This window comes from Haemaphysalis longicornis, unplaced genomic scaffold (assembly GCF_048455015.1).
Source record: "Haemaphysalis longicornis isolate Haplotype H1 unplaced genomic scaffold, Haemaphysalis longicornis Haplotype H1 scaffold_1, whole genome shotgun sequence".
NCBI classification, from domain to species: Eukaryota; Metazoa; Arthropoda; class Arachnida; order Ixodida; family Ixodidae; genus Haemaphysalis; species Haemaphysalis longicornis.
Genome location: NW_027526203.1, coordinates 406,459,696 through 406,479,092, shown reverse-complemented (window position 1 = coordinate 406,479,092; position 19,397 = coordinate 406,459,696). Strand labels below are relative to the sequence as shown.

At 52.1% G+C, this 19,397-nt stretch overlaps 1 protein-coding gene across 1 annotated transcript; it reads left to right on the top strand.

The window, feature by feature from the left end:
- The first annotated feature begins 656 nt into the window (after positions 1-656).
- LOC144155460 (E3 ubiquitin-protein ligase MARCHF2-like) lies at positions 657-1,888 on the top strand. Its single transcript, XM_077686912.1, has one exon. It carries the CDS (start codon positions 827-829, stop codon positions 1,769-1,771), a length of 945 nt encoding a protein of 314 aa, XP_077543038.1. The 5' UTR covers positions 657-826; the 3' UTR covers positions 1,772-1,888.
- The last annotated feature ends 17,509 nt before the right edge of the window (positions 1,889-19,397 follow it).

Here is a 19,397-nt window from a genome sequence, read left to right as displayed (position 1 = left end):
TTTTAACTCAAGAAAACGCACAGATATGATTCTGAAGGAACCACATGGTACACAGCGTACGCCGTAATAAGAACAAAAGCAACGAATTATGACTACTTGCCATACCAACACCTAATATCTCTTTTTACCAGGTTGATTGACGTCTGGCTGCTACATTCACTGTCCATCTTACTCATGTGGTAATACCGTGCTATCCGGATTTGCCGCGGCGAAGATTATTTTAGGCACAAGGGCGGCATCCGCGAGCGCACCGCATCTTAGCGGCGCTCGAGTGGACATTATTACTTTGGGATTCAGAACTTATAAAGGTTCAGATGTCCTCGGAGCGTTGGATACTAAAGAGGACTCCGCCTCACTTCTTTCATACCCGTCTCGGGCACTCACTCACACTCATTACAACCGCATTCTGCTCGGGCGCTCCCGGCTGAGCGCGGTGCGCAGGTGCAGTAGCCCGCCCACTCGCCGGCTGAGCGCATTACGAAGCTTGAAAACGTGTAACGAAAACTCTTTATTTATTCATGCAGCCCAAACTCTGAAATACAAGTAAACAGTACTGTCCTTCCCCCTGCATGCTTTTATCTCATCTTATCAGCAGTCTGGGACCAGCCCTAGCCTGTTTCAGCTCTTTGTTTTGCCTCCCATAGCCATATCACACGCGACCGCGGGTAGAGCTGTAACAAACAAGAAAAGACAAGAAAGCATGCAAACTGAAATAACACCCAAGAATGTTCTGAAACATGAGTTGCGCATTAAAAAAGTAGCTTCGATCCGATGCAGCGCCCCTACGTTGTATAAATAGCGCACGCATCACGTGTGCTGTCGTACGATGCCGTGCGGTGCTCACATTGAAGATGTGGAGGGAAACGAAACCAGTGCCGTCGGTCACGCTCCGTGTAAAGCCTTATTACAATCGACGCCTATAAGCACCAGGCGTTCTGGCATCGACCGGCAGCCGCCGCGCAGTCCCCGAAGTTTCCTGCCCAATATGCTACACGTCCATGTGCCGAGTGCTCCGTCGGGCACCGCCGAAGAGGCCGTCCCAGCGAGCCCTCTGCTGAGCGTGGGTGCAGCCAACGTGACGGCGAGCAGCGGTCCCATGTGCCGCATCTGCCACGAAGGCGACCACGAGTCTCCGCTGCTGTCCATCTGCCGCTGCTCCGGCACCATGGGTCTCGTGCACCTGCTCTGCCTGGAGCAGTGGCTTGGTGCCAGTGGCAGCGACACCTGCGAGCTCTGTCACTACCGTTTCCAGGTGGAACTCCGACCTCGGCGCTTCGGCGAGTGGCTGCGCACCTCCAACGTGCGTCGCTGCTTCCTGGGGGATGTGGTGTGCTTCGGGCTGCTCTCGCCGCTCGCTTTCCTCTGCGGCGTGCTGTGCCTGCACGGCGCTGCACAGCAGGTGCTTCTACGTCGGCTCTGGGAGTCCCTTGCCCTCACCGCTCTTGCCTTTCTGCTCTTCGCCGTCTACAGCGCCTGGACCATACTGACCTTCCGATACCACTACCACAACTGGACGAAATGGAGAACAGCCAATCCTTGTGTCAAAGTCGTCGATGCACCCCGTCGTTTGGGCCTTGCAGAGAATGACGGCGAGTGTTTCGGATTCAAAGACCGCGAAAGCACCGTTCCGCCCACCGCCCCTCTGCCAACATGGGTCGAAACAACCAGCTTGACTTTGGCTCTTGATGTGGACTCTCGATTCGATATATCCTCCCCTAATACTGGTGGGACCGACAGCCCCCCATGGGAATATCTCTCGTCACGCCTATGAGACTGCCTGCTACTTTTATTGTAAATTTATTTTTACCCTTGAGTGCTCGGACCTTTAAAGCTCCCTCCTTAGTTAATGGGAATGAGAATTCCGTGCAATAAAATTATCTACGCGTTATGTTTCTCAAGCCATTTTGTTGTCCAAACGCTGCCAGCAATCATTCGTGGCATTATTTTAGGGCTACAAACGACGAATACGTGGGAGGTGACAGGACAAGCGCCACCCACAGTTTATTTAATGGATCGGGTTGCGATGAGATACAGCAGTGATGCGCCAACGAGCCGAGCGCACATGTAGCCAGAGCCACTCACCAGGCCATGGACGCGCTCTATCAAAAAAAGAAAAACCATAAGCCATTTCATTCTGCGAAGGTGGATACTGACCGGCGAAGCTGTTAAGCAGACGGCACAGTGATAACGCCATTAATTTTGAACTACTTATGACAAGTAAACGGAAACTCGGCGTAATGGTAGTTGTCTTTACGATCAACTGTCATAGAATTTTTGGGGGAATGTTTTGATAAAACAAGAGTTCCAGCCGTTTTTTGCTAAGCATTCGCGATAGGCAATAAAGGGGCCATGAAGCCATGGTGAAGCCATGGCACCTTTAAAGGCAATAAAGGTGCCATGGCTTCACCGCAAGGCATTTCTGCTCGCGCACAGGACAAATGCGCAGAACCCTAGGCATACAAAGCTTAACTTTGAAACTGATCCAGCACTTTTAAAGGGGAACTGACGTGTCGTTGACGAAACCAATTCCTCTTTTCTTTATATGCATGCCTCCCAAAGTTCACGGGCCATTTGATTCCTGTTTCTATACCTAGAATCTTGGCGTCACAAAATATCGGTTCACACGTGCATTTTAGGCAGTGAGAGGGTAGATATAAACCATTTACCTCCTTTAATTTGTGCGCGTGCTCCCTTAACGGATCGTTGAGGCAGCGGCCAGTTCGCCATGTGTACGACTGCCCACAAGTGAACGACATGTCGTATGTATATACTGCGTCCTTCACACACTGCCCATTGCGGCTTACTTTTTTGAGCATCCTCCCTTTCCCTCCTTGTGCGATTGCAAAGGTGCGCTTGCTTGGCGCCGAAAAAACAAGAGCCTTGCTTTTTTAATGCTCGTCTGACGATGAACCAGTGGTCACGGGAAACTGAATTTCGCAGTCGGAGCAAATGGCAGCGCTATCAGCGTCATCCGTTCAGCGGTTTCGTTTTCCTTGAAGCTAGCACTAAACTGCAGCCACTGAAATCACACGTTTAAACCCTTATTGCTGAGGTATTGCCCAATCCGTAATGAGCCCTTCGACTAAAGGTTCCCGTGCTACAAAAGCTGTAGTGCTGCTTTATCCGTCAGAATAACTACTTGCTGCGGCCTGTGTGGCTTACGCTTTCGCAATGCAGACGCGCCGGCAATTTCTGTAGAGCAGGGGTCGGCAACCTTTTGAGGTGGGGGCCGAGTTGCATGAAGCCGACACGGCGGAGGTACAGTGGCTAGAGCGGAGGGCCGGACGGCAAATCGGGTGGGGGGAAGGGTGGCTATGCCGGCGAAGAGAAAAAGTTCAGCGAATCGCCAATAGCATTTGACAATAATTGGCAATAATCTGGCTAAGTGTGAAGATGGAAGACAATACCAACTGGAAGCGATCGATTCTCTGTTCTTGTCTCCCCTATAACTCCATTTGAGGTCAAAACTGGCGGGTCGGCCCTTAGAAAGGAGGTGACAGGGGGTTGAGGGGGGATTTGGGGGTTCTGACGAAGTGCTTGGGGCCGCAGGTTGCCGACCCCTGCTGTAGAGGAAGCCGCGTGTCGGGCAGCCCGTGCGAGAACGCTGCGCAGCTGAAATGACGCACGCCGCTGCGCTAGCCCCTCGGTGCTGATAAACTGAGCAATCCGCGAAAATTTGCCAATTATACCGGTGTAAATTTTCTAGGAGCATCTGGCTGCTTCCACGGGGCTATTTCGCTTGACACTTATATGTGGAACCTGGAACTTACAGAGGATGCGCAGGGTGCGCGTCAGGTTGGCCTCCTGATTAATGGCATTCCAGCATTAGAGTCTGCGAGACGCATTAGCTGGCGAGTAACCTCTGTGAGGCCAGCAAGCGGGGTGTTGAAAATTGACTCTCCTGTAGGACCTTGTTTGCTTTATTTGCCTCTTTGCCAAATATACCAACGTGAACAGTGTTATGCCTTGCATGTGCAGAAAAATGTGTAAGTGGCAATATTAAGGCTGAAGGTAAATATATAGGAAATACAACAAACAAAACAAATATAAACAAACATAACAAAAATTTGCCCAGTTTGACTACTGACAGTCAAATATGGTGACCATCTTCCGTCACATGAAACTTTACGACAACAAATATTTGTAAAACGAAATAGCAAATGAAGTAACTAAATTGCAAATGTCCTCCGAATTCAGTTTCATCACGCGATATACGCAAAAATATATGCATATGAAACACAAAAACACTGAAATGGATGCATGTAAAAATACTGTTGAAAAGGTAAACTCCAGAAATCACAGAAGTCTTCTAGTCCAGTGCCCTCATGCGATTAACTCATGAGCCACCGCGGTAGGCAGTAGTGCACTACATACTCCGTATACTCTCCGTATACTCTTCGCATCACGGCATGAATGTTGACTACTACGAAATTATTAATGTAACATTATCGATTGTTGGCTAAAACTATCGGCAAAATGTTACCGATAACTAGATGTACTAAAGTTACATTATAATCTTGATAGGCTGCGAAGAACGTCAAGGGATCTCTCGTGAAGTATCGCCTGGTGGAAACGCCGAAGGCAAAACTAAAGTCACTGACGGTCACCTTAAGGTTATACGACCTTCAGCGACAGCTGTTGACGGACGGCATACAAGTTAAGATAATTATCTAACGAAAATGTTTCGCACGGTGCAAGCTAACATTGTCGCTATAAAACGAAAAAAAAAATCGCCAGCGTGGTTATCCGCTATGTGGGTACCAGACCAGGGGAAGATGTCCCTACGGATGTGTTATATATACACACTAGATTGAACTCCAAATATGCGTTGTCATTTTGGTCAACCGGGTGTCGATCTATGTTAAGTGCGCGTGGGCAATATTCTAGTGTTGCAAGAGCAACACTAGAATATTGGACCTCTCTACCGAATTCTGCTCAAGAGGTCCAATGAGTAAACAGGTCCAACGAGTCAAGAGGTCCAATAGTCACGTGACAGCCGAGTCAAGAGGTACAGCGATCTAGTGGCTCTAAGTGCCTCTAACGCCATTGCACGCCCGCACGCCCACGAATAGCAGAGCCGTCACGGCATAGGTAGGCGTACGAACGTAGCATTGAGCTCTTGGTAGAGATCCTTCGCGGCATCGCGCACGAGGGGTCCGGAAAGGCGATCTCCTTTTGAGCGTACCACTCCGATGAAGTGACGCGGCGCGCAAGCCTAACCAGATCAGGCCGAACCTGTGGACGCATGACTGCTTGTATCTGATGGGGCGGCTTGTGTGGAAGACGAATCAGTGGCAACGGCACATCACGTTCGCGGTGGACCTTCGCAACGACTTTTACACCGTCACCCACGCGACATTCCTGGCAGCTGCTTTATAAATGAAATACTGCTTTAGCGACTGGCAAAGAGACGAAAAGTATTCCTATTTGAGCCCTTCGGTCTCTTCAGGTTTGGATTAATGAGGCCAGATACGGGGGAGGGGGGCCACTCCACTGCTGCAAGTTCACTGATAGTAATTAAATTATTTTTCGTTATTTAACAATTGGATGAGTGTCAGCCCCCTTGGCTGCTGCGTGAACTCTCTTGTTAAACGTGACAATTGTGGCGCCGTCGTGCACTTTGTCCCGCGGTGTAAAAACGCATCGCTATAGCTATCCATGCCCAATAACGTCACCCCGTGGCGGAATTGTGAGTTTAGTCCGCTTCAAAGTGTCCACTTCGAACAAAACCTGATTAACTGAACGGAGACGTCAAGGAAGGGGCGCAGACCAATCAATCAAGTCGGGACCTTGTAACCACCATATGGGGGTGTTGGTTCAGAGACCCCGCAACCGGAACGCCGGGAATACGTCGCGGCTTGAAACAGGCACAACTCAGAATTTCGCCCCTAGCCCCTTTTTAAATTTTGAGGGGATTGCCCCGTGGAAAGGCTTTCGTGAGCGACGCGACAAGCGTAACTCCATAGTTCACAGTAAACAAGTAGTGCGGGCGACAGCTGGTCGCTGTCGTCCGCACTACTAATATATATATATATTGTAAAGAACGGACGTCCGATTCTCACGACGCCATGTTTATTCTCTCCGAACGAGCCTCGCGCTTCTTCTTTCTTCGCTTCCAGTCGGCCGCCGTCCTCGTCGCTCTGATGGTGGATTGGCCGGTGACTGCGCTTGCAGCTTTTCTTTCGCAAAGCTTCGTGCCTCTACACTCGGCCACACTGCGATGGCGAGCACCAAAGAGCTCTTGGCGTGGGTCCTTGACTTTGACACCAGGGTCGTTGTACATCTTTTCTCGGTATGCGGGTCTCGTGGTTCTGTGGTTCATCTCTTCCTCTCTAGCTTGTGCAAGGGATATGCTTGCTGTCGTTGCAAAGAATGCCACGGCGGCTTTCGGAATGATCATGTCCTGTGGGTTTGTCGCGCCGCGGTTATCTTGTTCGGGTTTGTCCTTGCTGAGTAAGTCCATCTTTTCTTGGGTGTTCTTGCCTCCCGTTTTGTCGCTGTATGCTTCAAGGAGGGTCTCTGAAAAGTCCTTGTCTGCGGCAAGTGCATCGTTATGTTGGACTTGCTTTTCGTGTTTTGTTTGGACGTTTGACATTAACTCGTTTCTGGCTTCGGCGTCATCCCTTTGAATCGAAACGATGGCTTTGCCTTTAACGGAGTCTTCATGGACCATTGCTGAGGAATTGCTCCAGGTGTCGTTCTCGATCGTTTTCTCGCGTTCTGGTCGACACAAGATACGCTTCCTTGGGTAATTCGCATTACGCATCGCGGAGAACGTAAGATTGTTTTTTGGCGTCATTTCGAGGGATTCTGGACATGGTTCCCCGCCTTCCGTGACCTTCGGTGTCGTCTGGATGTTCACCTCCTCTTCTTTCAGCGACTTCAGTTCTGGACTGGCCTCTTCGTCGTTCCAGCTCTGGGAAACTTCGAGCTCGTTTGCTTCTTGGCCTTCCAGAAGGCAGAGGTTAAGTGGTGAAGGTGACTGGCCCTCCGTCGGTGACAACCTCTCCGAAACTTCGGGAGCCGAAGGTGGCTCATCTTCAGGGGAGGCCTCCATCGGCACGCAGGAAACCGTCGGCTGGTTATGGGCTTGGTGCGGATACTTTGGTCGCGGGGCCCCTTCCTCAGTCACAGTTGGGGTCGTCTTGCTGGTTGTCTCCTCCTCCTTCACAGCCATCTCACTTAGTTCAGGACCAGGGCTCGGAGCCTCCGCCGGGGTATGTAGCGATGCCTGAAGGGGATGTTCCTGTGCCTGCCGGATTGCACTCTGCTGCAGTTCTACGGCCAGGTCGATAAAATCTTGCAGGCTCACATCTGGTGGCTGCAATGTGAGGATTGCCGCTTGGGCAGGGTCAGCAAGGCCATCTATGACGTACTGTCTCGCTGCGGGAGACAGCCAAGGGAGGCCACAGTCTACGAGCAGGCGGAGCTTGTCATACATGTAGGCCTTGATGTCCTCTCTGTGGCCTTGGTACCGGCTGCGCATCTCCATGTAGCGGGCGTTGTAGGTGTCTGAGAGTTACCAAACGCTGCGATCAACGCCCCGCTCCAGCTTGCCCAGGTAAAATGCGTGTTTCCCTCGTACAGATGCCACGCCCGAGCAGCGTCGCGCAGGCGCTCTTCAGCGACTGACCGCTTGATATTCTCAGGCCACGCATGGCATGCGGCAAGGCTGTCAATGAGCTGTACCCAGCGAACAGCGCCGTCCTGGAATCCATGAAACGCCGGTACGTCCGCGACGGCAGGCGATGAAAACGCGCTGCCACGGACAGCGTATTCAGGGGCAGGCACGACGTCGGCAAGCTGCCGGCACACCTCTGTCAGGGCCTGGGCAGCCCAAGAAAGGTAGCCTCCACGCGCAGCACTGGTCGCCATCGGGAAAGGTCGGTCACTCTCGGTGGAGAATCCGAAGTGCAGAAATCACGCGCGAACGGCGGACGCAGCGCCGAGTCAAGAAGACGTCGGCCGCTTGGGAATGTCGCGCCCACGGCTGGCTCGCCTGGGGGGCTGTCCTTGCGTTCGGAGGAGGAGGAATCAACTTTTACTGAGCCCAAGAAATCGGTGGTGCGCGCTGGCACCAGACGGGGTGGTTTGAGGAGCGCTCGTGCTGGGACCGCGGCCCCACCGATGAACTCGGGCAGCAGTGCTGGAAGGCGTACCAGGCCTTGGCCTCTGCTGAGGGGCGTCCCTGCGGCTGGATCGCCGCGAGGGAGAGCAGGTCCGGAGGCTGGGTCGCCTCGGGGCTTCAAATCCTGTCGGCTGCGCCACTTGTAAAGAACGGACGTCCGATTCTCACGACGCCATGTTTATGGTTGGTTGGTTGGTTGGTTGGTTCCTTATGTTATGGCGCGTACCCACGCGGGGGATTGGCCAAGAAGCTGCCAGTAATAATTAGGCTGTGACCCGGTTTATTTTAGAGAGAAAAAAAAAAGAAGTACGAGAAAAAACATTGAGAGTAGAAAAAAAAAATCTTTGGATTGAACAGGATTGTCAGGAAAAAAAAAAGAAAAATCTTGCGAATGAAGGCATAGCTATCTAGCAGGGCATCCGGCCTGTCGCCGCAACAAAGGAATGAAAGGCGATCACGACATCTCTGTGGCAAAATCCTATGACGGAAGCACCCAGGGAAAGAATAACGGTTAAAGATAAAGGGAGATTCAGCCGATTAAACGTGTATTCAAGGTGCGTGCGTCGCATCAAGGAAAAGCTGCGGCAATTTAAAAGAAAGTGTTCTATTGTTTCAGGGGCCTTGCAGAAAGGGCATTGAGGAGATAACGCCTGACCAGCTTTGTGTAGATAAAAATTTAAAGGGGGGATTCTGCAACGAAATTTTGTGATTGCGACCTCACATTTACGAGATTCGCAAAATTTAGGCTTCCATAAGTGAGAGAGGTGAATATAGTCGGAGCATGAACGAAGGGCATCTTGCCGATTACTTTGTAAAACTTGAAGGCGCCTGAACCTCGCCCCCAAAAGAAAACTGTCAATTGGGCAATTCACGACGGCAGGACCCCCAAGAGCCAAATTGGCTAATTGGTCTGCCATTTCATTGAAGATTATCCCTGCGTGACCAGGGACCCACACTAACCGGATCTCGCGAAGCTGGTAAGGAATGAATGAACGGAATGACCTGAGAATAGAAGAATCTTTATCATTTGTTAGAGCAGTGCACACGGAGAGAGAATCCGAAAGGATAACCACCCCCGCAAATCTGTGCTGTAGTTTATTAAGGGCTAAGATTATCGCCAATAATTCTGCCTGAACGATCGGGGTATAGTCTGGCAGCCTGATTGAGAAGGACCAATCTAGAGACTGAGAATATATTCCTACCCCAGCCTTCTCATCACTTTGCGAGGCATCTGTGGCAATGACGACATCAGTATGAAGAGTGGCCAAGTGATCTTCAAGTAAATGATTGAGTAATCGGGCCGGCAATAATTTCGCATGCGAAGGAAAAATGTTGTCCAAGCTTATGTCGACAGGCGACAAATTATCAGAATAGGGCTGGATTAGAAAAAGATCTGCACGAAGAGGCTGCAGCCATGCCTGAACGCAATCCAATTGAGGACGCTGAAATCGGGGCCACGTAAATCCTCGAAAAAGGTCAGGCCTCAAGAGGAAAATGGGTTGAGCTTCGTATAATGGAGATTCAAACAGTTTTAGAAATGTTACAACAGTTAACAATTTAAATCGATCCAGAAGTGAAGGCAACCGTGCCTCAAGGTACAATACAGAGTTAGCTACATACTTTGGCAACCCTAAACATAAACGCAACGCCAATCTCTCAATAAGAAATAGGGGATGGAGTTTGTACGTCGCGCAGCCAGAAAATAACACGCAACCAAATTCCAATACTGGGCGAACATAGCAACGATAAATCATTAGCAGGGCGTCTCTACGCATACCGAATTTATGATTGCATAGCCTACGCAGCACTCCCGCAGCTTTTTCACCTTCTCTCCGAACGAGCCTCGCGCTTCTTCTTTCTTCGCTTCCAGTCGGCCGCCGTCCTCGTCGCTCTGATGGTGGATTGGCCGGTGACTGCGCTTGCAGCTTTTCTTTCGCAAAGCTTCGTGCCTCTACAATATATATATATATATACAGTGAAAGAGAAGACTAAAGGGTAACGAACGAAAATGTATTAACGTTTCGGCTTCGGAGAAGCCTTCGTCAGAATATATATATATATATACTGTATAAAGGCAAAGTCAGTTACCGAGCCTTCAGGCATTTTGGATCAGCTGCATAAATATTCCCCCTTCCCATGAAATAATTCTGTCATCAGTTTCCTGCAACTTATGAGTGTGCTTTTTCCGGGGTTGCATGCTTGAAAAGAAAGTGCCTTAATTTGTATGCGGAAGCTGATGTGCAACTCTTCTTGTGCGACTCTGCCGCGTATTGATGAACTGCCTAAATTGAAGGGATGTGACACTTTTCTAAACTAAACTGACCTGTTTCGCGCTCCAGTTGTGTTAGTCTACATGTCCTCCTTAACCGCCCCCCCGACCCCCTGTTTCAATGGGTTCCCCATCGCTTCCACCTCTATACAAGGGCTCCCCCCACATCCACGGCTGAGAATGACTGATCTAAAGCTAAGGAAGCAATTTATTGCCACCTGAGGAATAGAGCAAATACTGGAGCAGAGCAAATACGTATCTTTGTTCGACGCTCTTGCGGCACTGTTTTCCCTTTCCACTTCTTTGCAAAAAGTCGTACAAAGGGCGATCTGGGCGCCGCTTTAACGAGCTGCAGCTTTGGCCAAGTCAGCAGACCGCAGTTCGATAAACGTTCTATTCGACTGCAGCATGTCTGAATGCGCTGCTCCATTTATCGAGATCGTTGTCACTAAAATCTAAAGATTTAACAAAGAAATGTGGCATTTTTTTCAGGATGTTAATATTGTGGTGGTGGGCCACCCCGCCCACCGCCGACCGATGACCTGCCGACTCATACCGACCCTCTGACGACGATAGTCCGCCGCGAAATAGAGGCCATGGTTCCGGCTATCCCACCTCAATACGGCCATGCCCGAAATGCCCCGACTGTTGCACTCATCCAGGCAGTCGTGCGTGAAGAAGTTGCCAACCTGGGAATTCACCCTGTGTGTTCTCTGTCGTGCTCGCATGCTCCTGCAAGCTCCTCCACTCCCTTCGCACAGAGCGGAATGCCCAGCCGTTACGACGCCCCACCCCGTTACCGCCGTCGCAGCCCTACCGAATGGCGTACCGCTGACAACCGGCCAATTTGCTTCAATTGTTCGCGCGTCGGGCATGTGTCTCGCTACTGCCGTTACCGCTGGTCGTCGCCGCCGCAGCCAAGGTTTCCTGATAGAAGCTATTCCAGCGATAGGACCCACCAATTCATGCCTGGTTACCAGCAGCGTGACGTTTCCGGCAGTTCCCTGACCACCCGTTTTGGCCGTTCCCCGTCCCCACAACGTCGCCAGTCTCGTTCGCCTCAACCCCGCCGCCCCTCTCCGCCTGCTTCTTACGCCGCTACCTCCCCGGGAAACTAGCTCATGCAGCTCCCGGAGGTGATGCTGCATTTCCGACCTGGCCCGAAAATCCTCTCTTCACTAATACGACGAAACACAATCTCTTGGAAATTGATATTGATGGTATTCGTGTGGACGCCCTGATAGACACCGGTGCGAACATTTCGGTTATGAGCTCGCCCCTTCGCCGCCGCCTGCACAAAGTTATGACGCCTGCTCCCTCCAACATTGTACGAGTCGCCGACGGCCGGACACCCACCGTAGCAGGTCTCTGCACAGCTCGAGTTGGCATCGCAGGACACAAAATACCAGTTCAATTCACCGTCTTGGACGCCTGCCCTCATGACATTATTCTGGGCCTCGACTTTCTTACTGACCACGCCGCCCTCATAGACTGCGCCTCCGGCATCCTCCGTCTTGACCTGCCGATTGGTCCTGTTGCCGACATTGAACCTTATCACCGTCTATGCTCTGCCGAACACCTACGATTAGCTCCAAAAGCCATAACCTACGTTCCTTTGTCCCCGTGCCCACCTGTCCCCGACGGCGAGTACATGGTTTCCCCTCTTACTGACGTTCTCCTACAGCACAACGTGGCGCTTCCTCATACAGTCGTCACGGTCGCACAAAATCAAATAAGTTTGCCGTTTTTGAATATTGGTCGTTCCTACCAAGTTCTTCCACAGGGAATGTCACTGGCCACTGTTTGTCCGCTCGATGGATGCCAGCTCTCTTCTGTGTCCACTGATGTCCCAAGTCCTCCCGACGGTCCGAAAGATCATCCACCGACATCCGATGACTTAACGAAGATGATGTCGTCGGACCTTTCCGCCTCACAAGCTCGCCAACTGCACGAGCTACTGGCATCCTACCGGGACAACTTTGATTTGGACGACCGTCCGTTAGGCCAGACTTCGGAGGTAACGCATCGCATCAACACCGGCGATGCGGCCCCTATACACCGGCGACCATATCGGGTGTCTCAAACGGAACGGGCAATCATTCAAACCGAGGTAGAGAAAATGCTGAACAAGGACGTCATTGAACCTTCTTCAAGTCCGTGGGCATCACCAGTCGTCTTGGTGAAAAAGAAAGATGGTTCGTGGCGCTTCTGCGTTGACTACCGGCATTTGAATAAAATCACTAAGAAGGACGTTTACCCGCTCCCTCGAATAGATGATGCCCTCGATTGCCTTCACGGTGCGTCCTATTTCTCGTCGATCGACCTACGATCTGGCTATTGGCAGATTGCTGTTGACGCCATGGATCGCGAAAAGACCGCTTTCGTTACGCCGGACGGCTTGTACCAATTCAAGGTCATGCCGTTCGGTCTTTGTAATGCACCTGCGACCTTCGAAAGGATGATCGACTCACTTTTGCGCGGTTTCAAGTGGTCGACGTGCATCTGCTACTTGGATGACGTCATCGTGTTTGCCCCAACATTCGAGACACATCTTCAACGTCTGTCGGACATCCTTGCGGTCTTCCGCCGTGCCGGGCTCCAGCTCAACGCGTCCAAATGCCATTTCGGCGGCCAACAACTTAAGATCCTCGGACATGTAGTGGACGCTGCTGGTGTGCGACCTGACCCTGACAAGGTGCGCGCCGTCAAAGAGTTTCCTGTCCCTCGATCTGCGAAGGACGTTCGCAGCTTTGTTGGCCTATGCTCTTACTTCCGCCGCTTCATCGAGAACTTCGCTGACATAGCCCGCCCGCTCACGGATCTTCTGAAGACCGATACCTCGTTCTCGTGGGGCTCCGCACAAGCCACGGCTTTTTCCTCGCTCATTAACCGTCTGACCAGTTGTCCGATTTTGGCCCATTTCGATGATACGGCACCGACAGAAGTTCGTACTGATGCAAGTGGGCATGGCATAGGAGCTGTCTTGATCCAGCGACAAGCAGGTGGCACCAGAGTGATAGCGTATGCCAGTCGCCTTTTGAACCACGCCGAACGCAACTATTCTATCACTGAGCGTGAATGCCTCGCACTTGTATGGGCTGTCAGCAAGTTCCGTCCGTACTTGTACGGCAAAACATTCGCTGTAGTTACGGATCACCATGCGTTATGCTGGCTTTCCACTCTGAAGGACCCCACTGGACGACTTGGTCGTTGGGCATTACGGCTACAGGAATACGACTATTCGGTCGTCTACAAGTCTGGTCGCATGCACAGAGACGCGGACTGCCTGTCTCGTCACCCTGTTGACCCCCCTGACCCTCGAGACAATGACGACGACCCCGGCGTATTCGCTCTGTCGGACTTGCTCAACATTGCAGACCATCAGCGCCGTGATCCGTCGCTTTACAAGATCATCCAACGCCTCAGCTCCAAGCCGGCCGACCCTTCTACGCGTGAATTTATGCTTCGTGATGGCATCTTGTTCCGCCGAAACTTTCGCGAGGACGGGCCTGACGAGCTACTTGCACTGCCTCAGCATCTCCGCTCTGACGTCCTCCGCGAGCTTCACGACGCGCCCACAGCTGGTCACCTTGGCGTGGCTCGGACTTACGACCGCGTGCGTCGGCGCTTTTACTGGCCGGGCCTATACCGGTCCGTGAGGCGATACGTCACGGCGTGTGATCTATGCCAACGCCGAAAAACACCTCGTTTGCTTCCAGCCGGCACCCTTCAACCAATTGATGTTCCCACAGAACCATTCTACCGTGTAGGAGTGGACCTTCTCGGCCCTTTCCCCTTGTCCCGGTCGGGCAACAAGTGGATTGCTGTCGCCACGGATTATGCTACGCGTTACGCTATCACGCGTGCCCTCCCCACCAGCTGTGCCACAGACGTAGCCGACTTCCTCCTACATGCTGTAATCTTGCACCACGGGGCCCCTCGTCAACTGCTTACGGATCGTGGGCGGTACTTCTTGTCCCAAGTTATTGATGACCTCCTCCGTTCCTGCCGTACGAAGCACAATCTTACAACCGCCTATCATCCGCAAACAAACGGACTGACTGAACGCTTCAACAAGACGCTCACGGATATGCTGGCCATGTACGTGTCCGCCGACCACCGCGACTGGGACGTGCCACTACCCTACGTTACGTTTGCGTATAATTCTTCTCGCCTCGACGCTGCCGGCTACTCCCCTTTCTTTCTTCTTTTTGGGCGAGAGCCTGCCTTACCATTGGACACCGTGTTGCCTAACTCGGGGATATTCACAACCGAATACGCACGAGACGCGGTCGCGCACGCTGATTTGGCCCGACAGGTTGCCCGCGCCAGGATATCTACTGCACAAACTGCCCAGAAAGACCGCTATGACCAGCACCATCGCGATGTGTACTTCGCCCCTGGCACTTTGGTACTCCTGTGGACCCCATCGCGCCACGTCGGCCTGTCTGAAAAACTGCTGTGTTGTTTCACGGGCCCTTACCGCATCCTACGCATGGTAACTCCCGTGACCTACGAAATTGGACCCCTCACGCCTTCGCCGTCATCTCATTCAACGTCGCAACTTGTGCACGTCTCCCGTCTGAAGCCGTACCACTCCCGCGATCCAGGCTGCCTCTAACCTTGTTCCGTTGTTTGCACCGGGTCGGTGCTCTCGCCGCCGGAGGTTATGTCACGGGCCTTGGCAGATTAGCAATCCAAGTGCTAAGCTATGGCCAACCTCTCCTTCAGGGATATGCGCCACTGCCAAGCTGGTACACGGCCTTGGGAGACGACGACGACGCTGCTTGCCTTGCGGACGTGCGCGCTGTTCCGGGGACATTCGATCTGCTCTGCCCACCGGCTTGTATTTGACTGTAATACATTTTATTACGAGCAGTGCCTTCATTGCCACGTCACAATATAAGCCGGCGACGGAGGCAAGTGCGTAGGCAGCACGTCTTCGATTTCGTTATCGATGAGAGAGACCGATTTTTTTTCCGAGGTAATTTAATGCGATGCCTGAGCCTGTGTTTTTTTTAAGTATTTAATATTTGTGGGTAGTTCACGTTCATTTAAACATTTCGCAATTCCAACTATTCTAGTACAAAGCTTTAGTCAAGCAAAACCAGAACTTTTTGTCTTCCCGGAGTATCAGCCGCAATGGATAGTTTTCCTAACTGCATGGCTCGCGGGTCTTCCAATAAGTTATCTTGGTCAGTGATCACACACAGTCCAAGTCCAGAGTCAGGTACTCTATAGTCGTGCTCATAGTCCGAAACGAGGTCTCCACCTTTGAGGTTGGCGCGGTAACTTCACCGCACTTGAAACAGTGCCTCTTCAAATCCATGGTGGGCTGCGTGGACGTAAGTACAACAGGGTAGTCTTTGAATGGGGTTGCCGGCAGCATTATGCCGTCTCGCGCTTCGGGCGACGAAAAGAGCACGTTGCACGCCAGCCGTGTCTTTCGTCGCGGTTATTTGTCCAGCGTGTCAACAGCAGACACCATGGACACCAGACAGCAGACACCATGGATAGACGGAATCGTCCGGGTCGGCCACCATGTAAAAGGAGGCACCAGTAAAGCTGGGGAGCTAGCACATAAAAAAAAGAATGGTATTGCCCTTCAAGCCGTATAGGTGCAAGCAATTAACTTTAACCTTCGTGCAAAATGACAGCGGAAAAAAGATACCAGTCCGGAATAATGCTGACGTCGATTTCGATGTGGTGCAGTGTCTCGCAGAAGCTCAAGATGAGTTGATGGAATTGCTGTTCCTCCAGAACAAGACGGGGCAACTTGAAGCAGCGCAGTAAGGGTGGCGTACCGAGCTGCCCTTCCAGCCACCGTTGCCCGCACTCGAGGATCACGCACAGCGACCTGAGTTGCTGGAAACCATGGAGAGCTTTTGCCACGCTGATCTCGTTTTCCTGTATAACGACCTCGATTTCGAGCGCTTCGAAGCGCGGGCAACTCTCCGACATGTGCCACAAATCGGCGGTGGAGATTACATTCACTGCCAAAATACGGAGGTGCTGGGGGCTCCAAAGATAGTCCCAGCTTTCATTGCGGGAAACGTGCTCCGAGTTTATCTCCAGGATAGCAAGCGGAGGGCATCTGCGAGATAGCTGCTGCAGAACGTCATCGCCAATCTCCACGTCGTCCGATGTTACGAACCTCTTACGAAAGGGCAGCGTCTCGGAGGTGTGGACGTCGGTCGCAGCGAGCCCGTGCTGGCCGCAGAGCACGATGACGGTGAGGGACTTGCAGCGTTCTACAATGCCCGGCATGTCACGACGAGAGGTTTCGCTGCCGGGAAGCACCAGGGGCTTCGAATGCCGCAATCTCGTTGACGCCGTAACCCCAGTGTCGAACTCTGCAGCTCCTGCAGTGATCTGTAGGGTGAGCACCACGGTGGCGCGCTCCAGGATCGCTTGCACTTGCTGCGGGCTGTCACCGTGCCCGGAGGGGATGCACTTCATGGGGTACAGAGAAGGGCCGCAGGCCAGCTTCATCCATCGCTGCGACACCCGAGCGATCTCTCCGAGAAAATCCTCTGGTATATATGAAGGTATCTTGAGGACAACCTCGGGAAGTGAGTCGTCGAATTCCATCGTGATGGGCGGTGAGCAGTGGGCGTGCTGCATGCGGTGGGCGTGCATCGTCTTCTTTTTCCTCTGTCTTCTAACGGCGCTCGTCGTGTTTTTCGCGAAATTACGCGCACGTTAATGATGATGAATGCCGCAATCCCGCTGACGCCGTACCCCGGGATCGAAGTCTGCAGCTTTTGCGGTGATTTGTAGGGTGAACAGCACGGTGGCGCGTTCCAGGATCTCTTGCGCTTGTTGCGGGCTGTCACCGTGCCCGGAGGGAATGCACTTCAAGGGGTATGGACAAGGGCCGCAGGCCAGCTTGATCCATCGCTGCGACACCCGGGCGATCACTTCGAGAAAATCCGGAGGTAGATACGAAGGTATCTTGAGGATTTCGGGAAGTAAGTCACCAAATTCCATCGCGGTGCGCGGTGGGCAGGGGGCGTGCTAGCTGCATGCGGTGGGCACCAGGATCTCTTGCGCTTGCTGCGGGCTCTCACCGTGCCCGGAGGGGATGCACTTGATGGGGTACGGCGAAGGGCCGCAGGCCAGCTTCATCCATCGCTGCGACACCCGGGCGATCGCTTCGAGAAAATCTGGAGGTAGATACGAAGGTACCTTGAGGACAACGTCGCGAAGCGAGTCGTCGAATTCCATCGCGGTGGGCGATTGGTTGGTTGGTTGGTTACTTACGTCATTGACAAGTACCCACGCGGGGGATTGGCCAAGAAGCTGCCTGTAATAATTAGGCTGTGACCCGGTTTATTTTAGAGAGGAAGAAAAAAAAGGAGTACGAGAAAAAAAACATTGAGAGTAGAAAAAGAAATCTTTGGATAGAACAGGATTGTCAGGAAAAAAACTTGCGAATGAAGGCATAGCTATCTAGCAGGGCATCCGGCTTGTCGCCGCAACAAAGGAATGAAAGGCGATCACGACATCTCTGTGGCAATGGTGGGCAGTGGGCGTGCTGCATGCGGTGGGCGTGCATCGTCTTCTTTTTCCTCTGTCTTCTGACGGCGCCCCTCATGTTTTTCGTGAAATTACACGCGGGATAATGATGATGATAATGCCGCATTTTTTCGCCACTAACAAACTAACTTAGATTATCAACGGCTGTTGGATACAGCACATCAGAAAAAAAAACTTTGCGGATATTGACGAATGTCGAGTGCCCAACTTCTTCCGGCCATTCCTCAGCGTCCAAATTCTTCCGACCCTTCCGCTGAACAATTTGCCATCCGTTTAGCCGATGCGTGATCCCGTTTCCTGATTTCTGATCCCACTGCGGACAACAGTGACGTGCTTTAAACGCAAGCATAGCCCTTCGGCCGCCATTAAAGGGTAATTGAGCTGCATTCCCCTGGTGTTGGCGCATGGAACGAAGGACCGAAAATGCAAAAAACGTGTGTTATATCCGACGCACACTGAGTCACCAACGTGACTGAGGGCCGCCGACGCTACCTCGTACCCACGGGAAAAGAGAGCCTCCTTTACTGTTATTACACGCTATTTATAACCGGGCTGCGGTTACTGATGATGACTGTGTATTTTGGCCACCTTAACACTGTGTGCCACCTGGTGGCTTGAACATAACTAAATTACACACACAGCAACGTGAATAGCTAAAACGCTTAGAAAGGAGGCGTTTCTGTCTTCCTTCTTTACGGCGTGGTTCGTAGCAATCACGATGTAAGTAAAACAATTTTATTCATGTACCACGTTGCTAGACGAGGAGACGTACTACATGGCCTGCACTGATATCAGTGTTGCTGCCTTGCTCTTGACCCACAAGAACCGCGAAAGGCTGCACACTTATCTGATCTTCTTATCTTTGGGAGCACTGAAGAAGCTGGAAGTGGGTCATAAGGAAGTATTGCAATGACATAATGTGCACGCCATGTGAAAGAGGCCCATTGCTCGTGGAAATTCTTTTGCGCAAACTGCATACAAGCCGTAATTCTGGCTGAGTGGCGAGTACCGCGACAATCTGCCATTTTGCATCGTCGAAGCTATAAGGTATACAGCAAAGCTCAAACTATAGAGTGCCTCCGTTTAAAATTACCGCCACGAGCACACCTCTGCTATTGTATCTCTGATCCAACATGTCAAAAAGAAATTTCACCATCTTCCCTTAGGTGAACCCTGAGTAGTATGCGAAGCAGCCATGGGGTCGACTCAAGTTCCCATTAGATTTCACTTCGATCGCGGCGTTGCGGGAGGAGAATGAGGGGAGCGGAGCGCGCGCGCGCGCGCGTCATTTATACCGCGGAGCTACAGTGGCGCCCCCAGCGGAGTATGCAGCGGCAACCGTCGCGTCTCTAACCCTAAGCTGCTTCGCATTATCGCGCGCGGAGCCGCAGGTGTTGCCATTCGTTGCGCAATCCCGGAGAGGAGAGGAGCTTCGGAGAGGAGAGGAGGAATGCCTCGCAT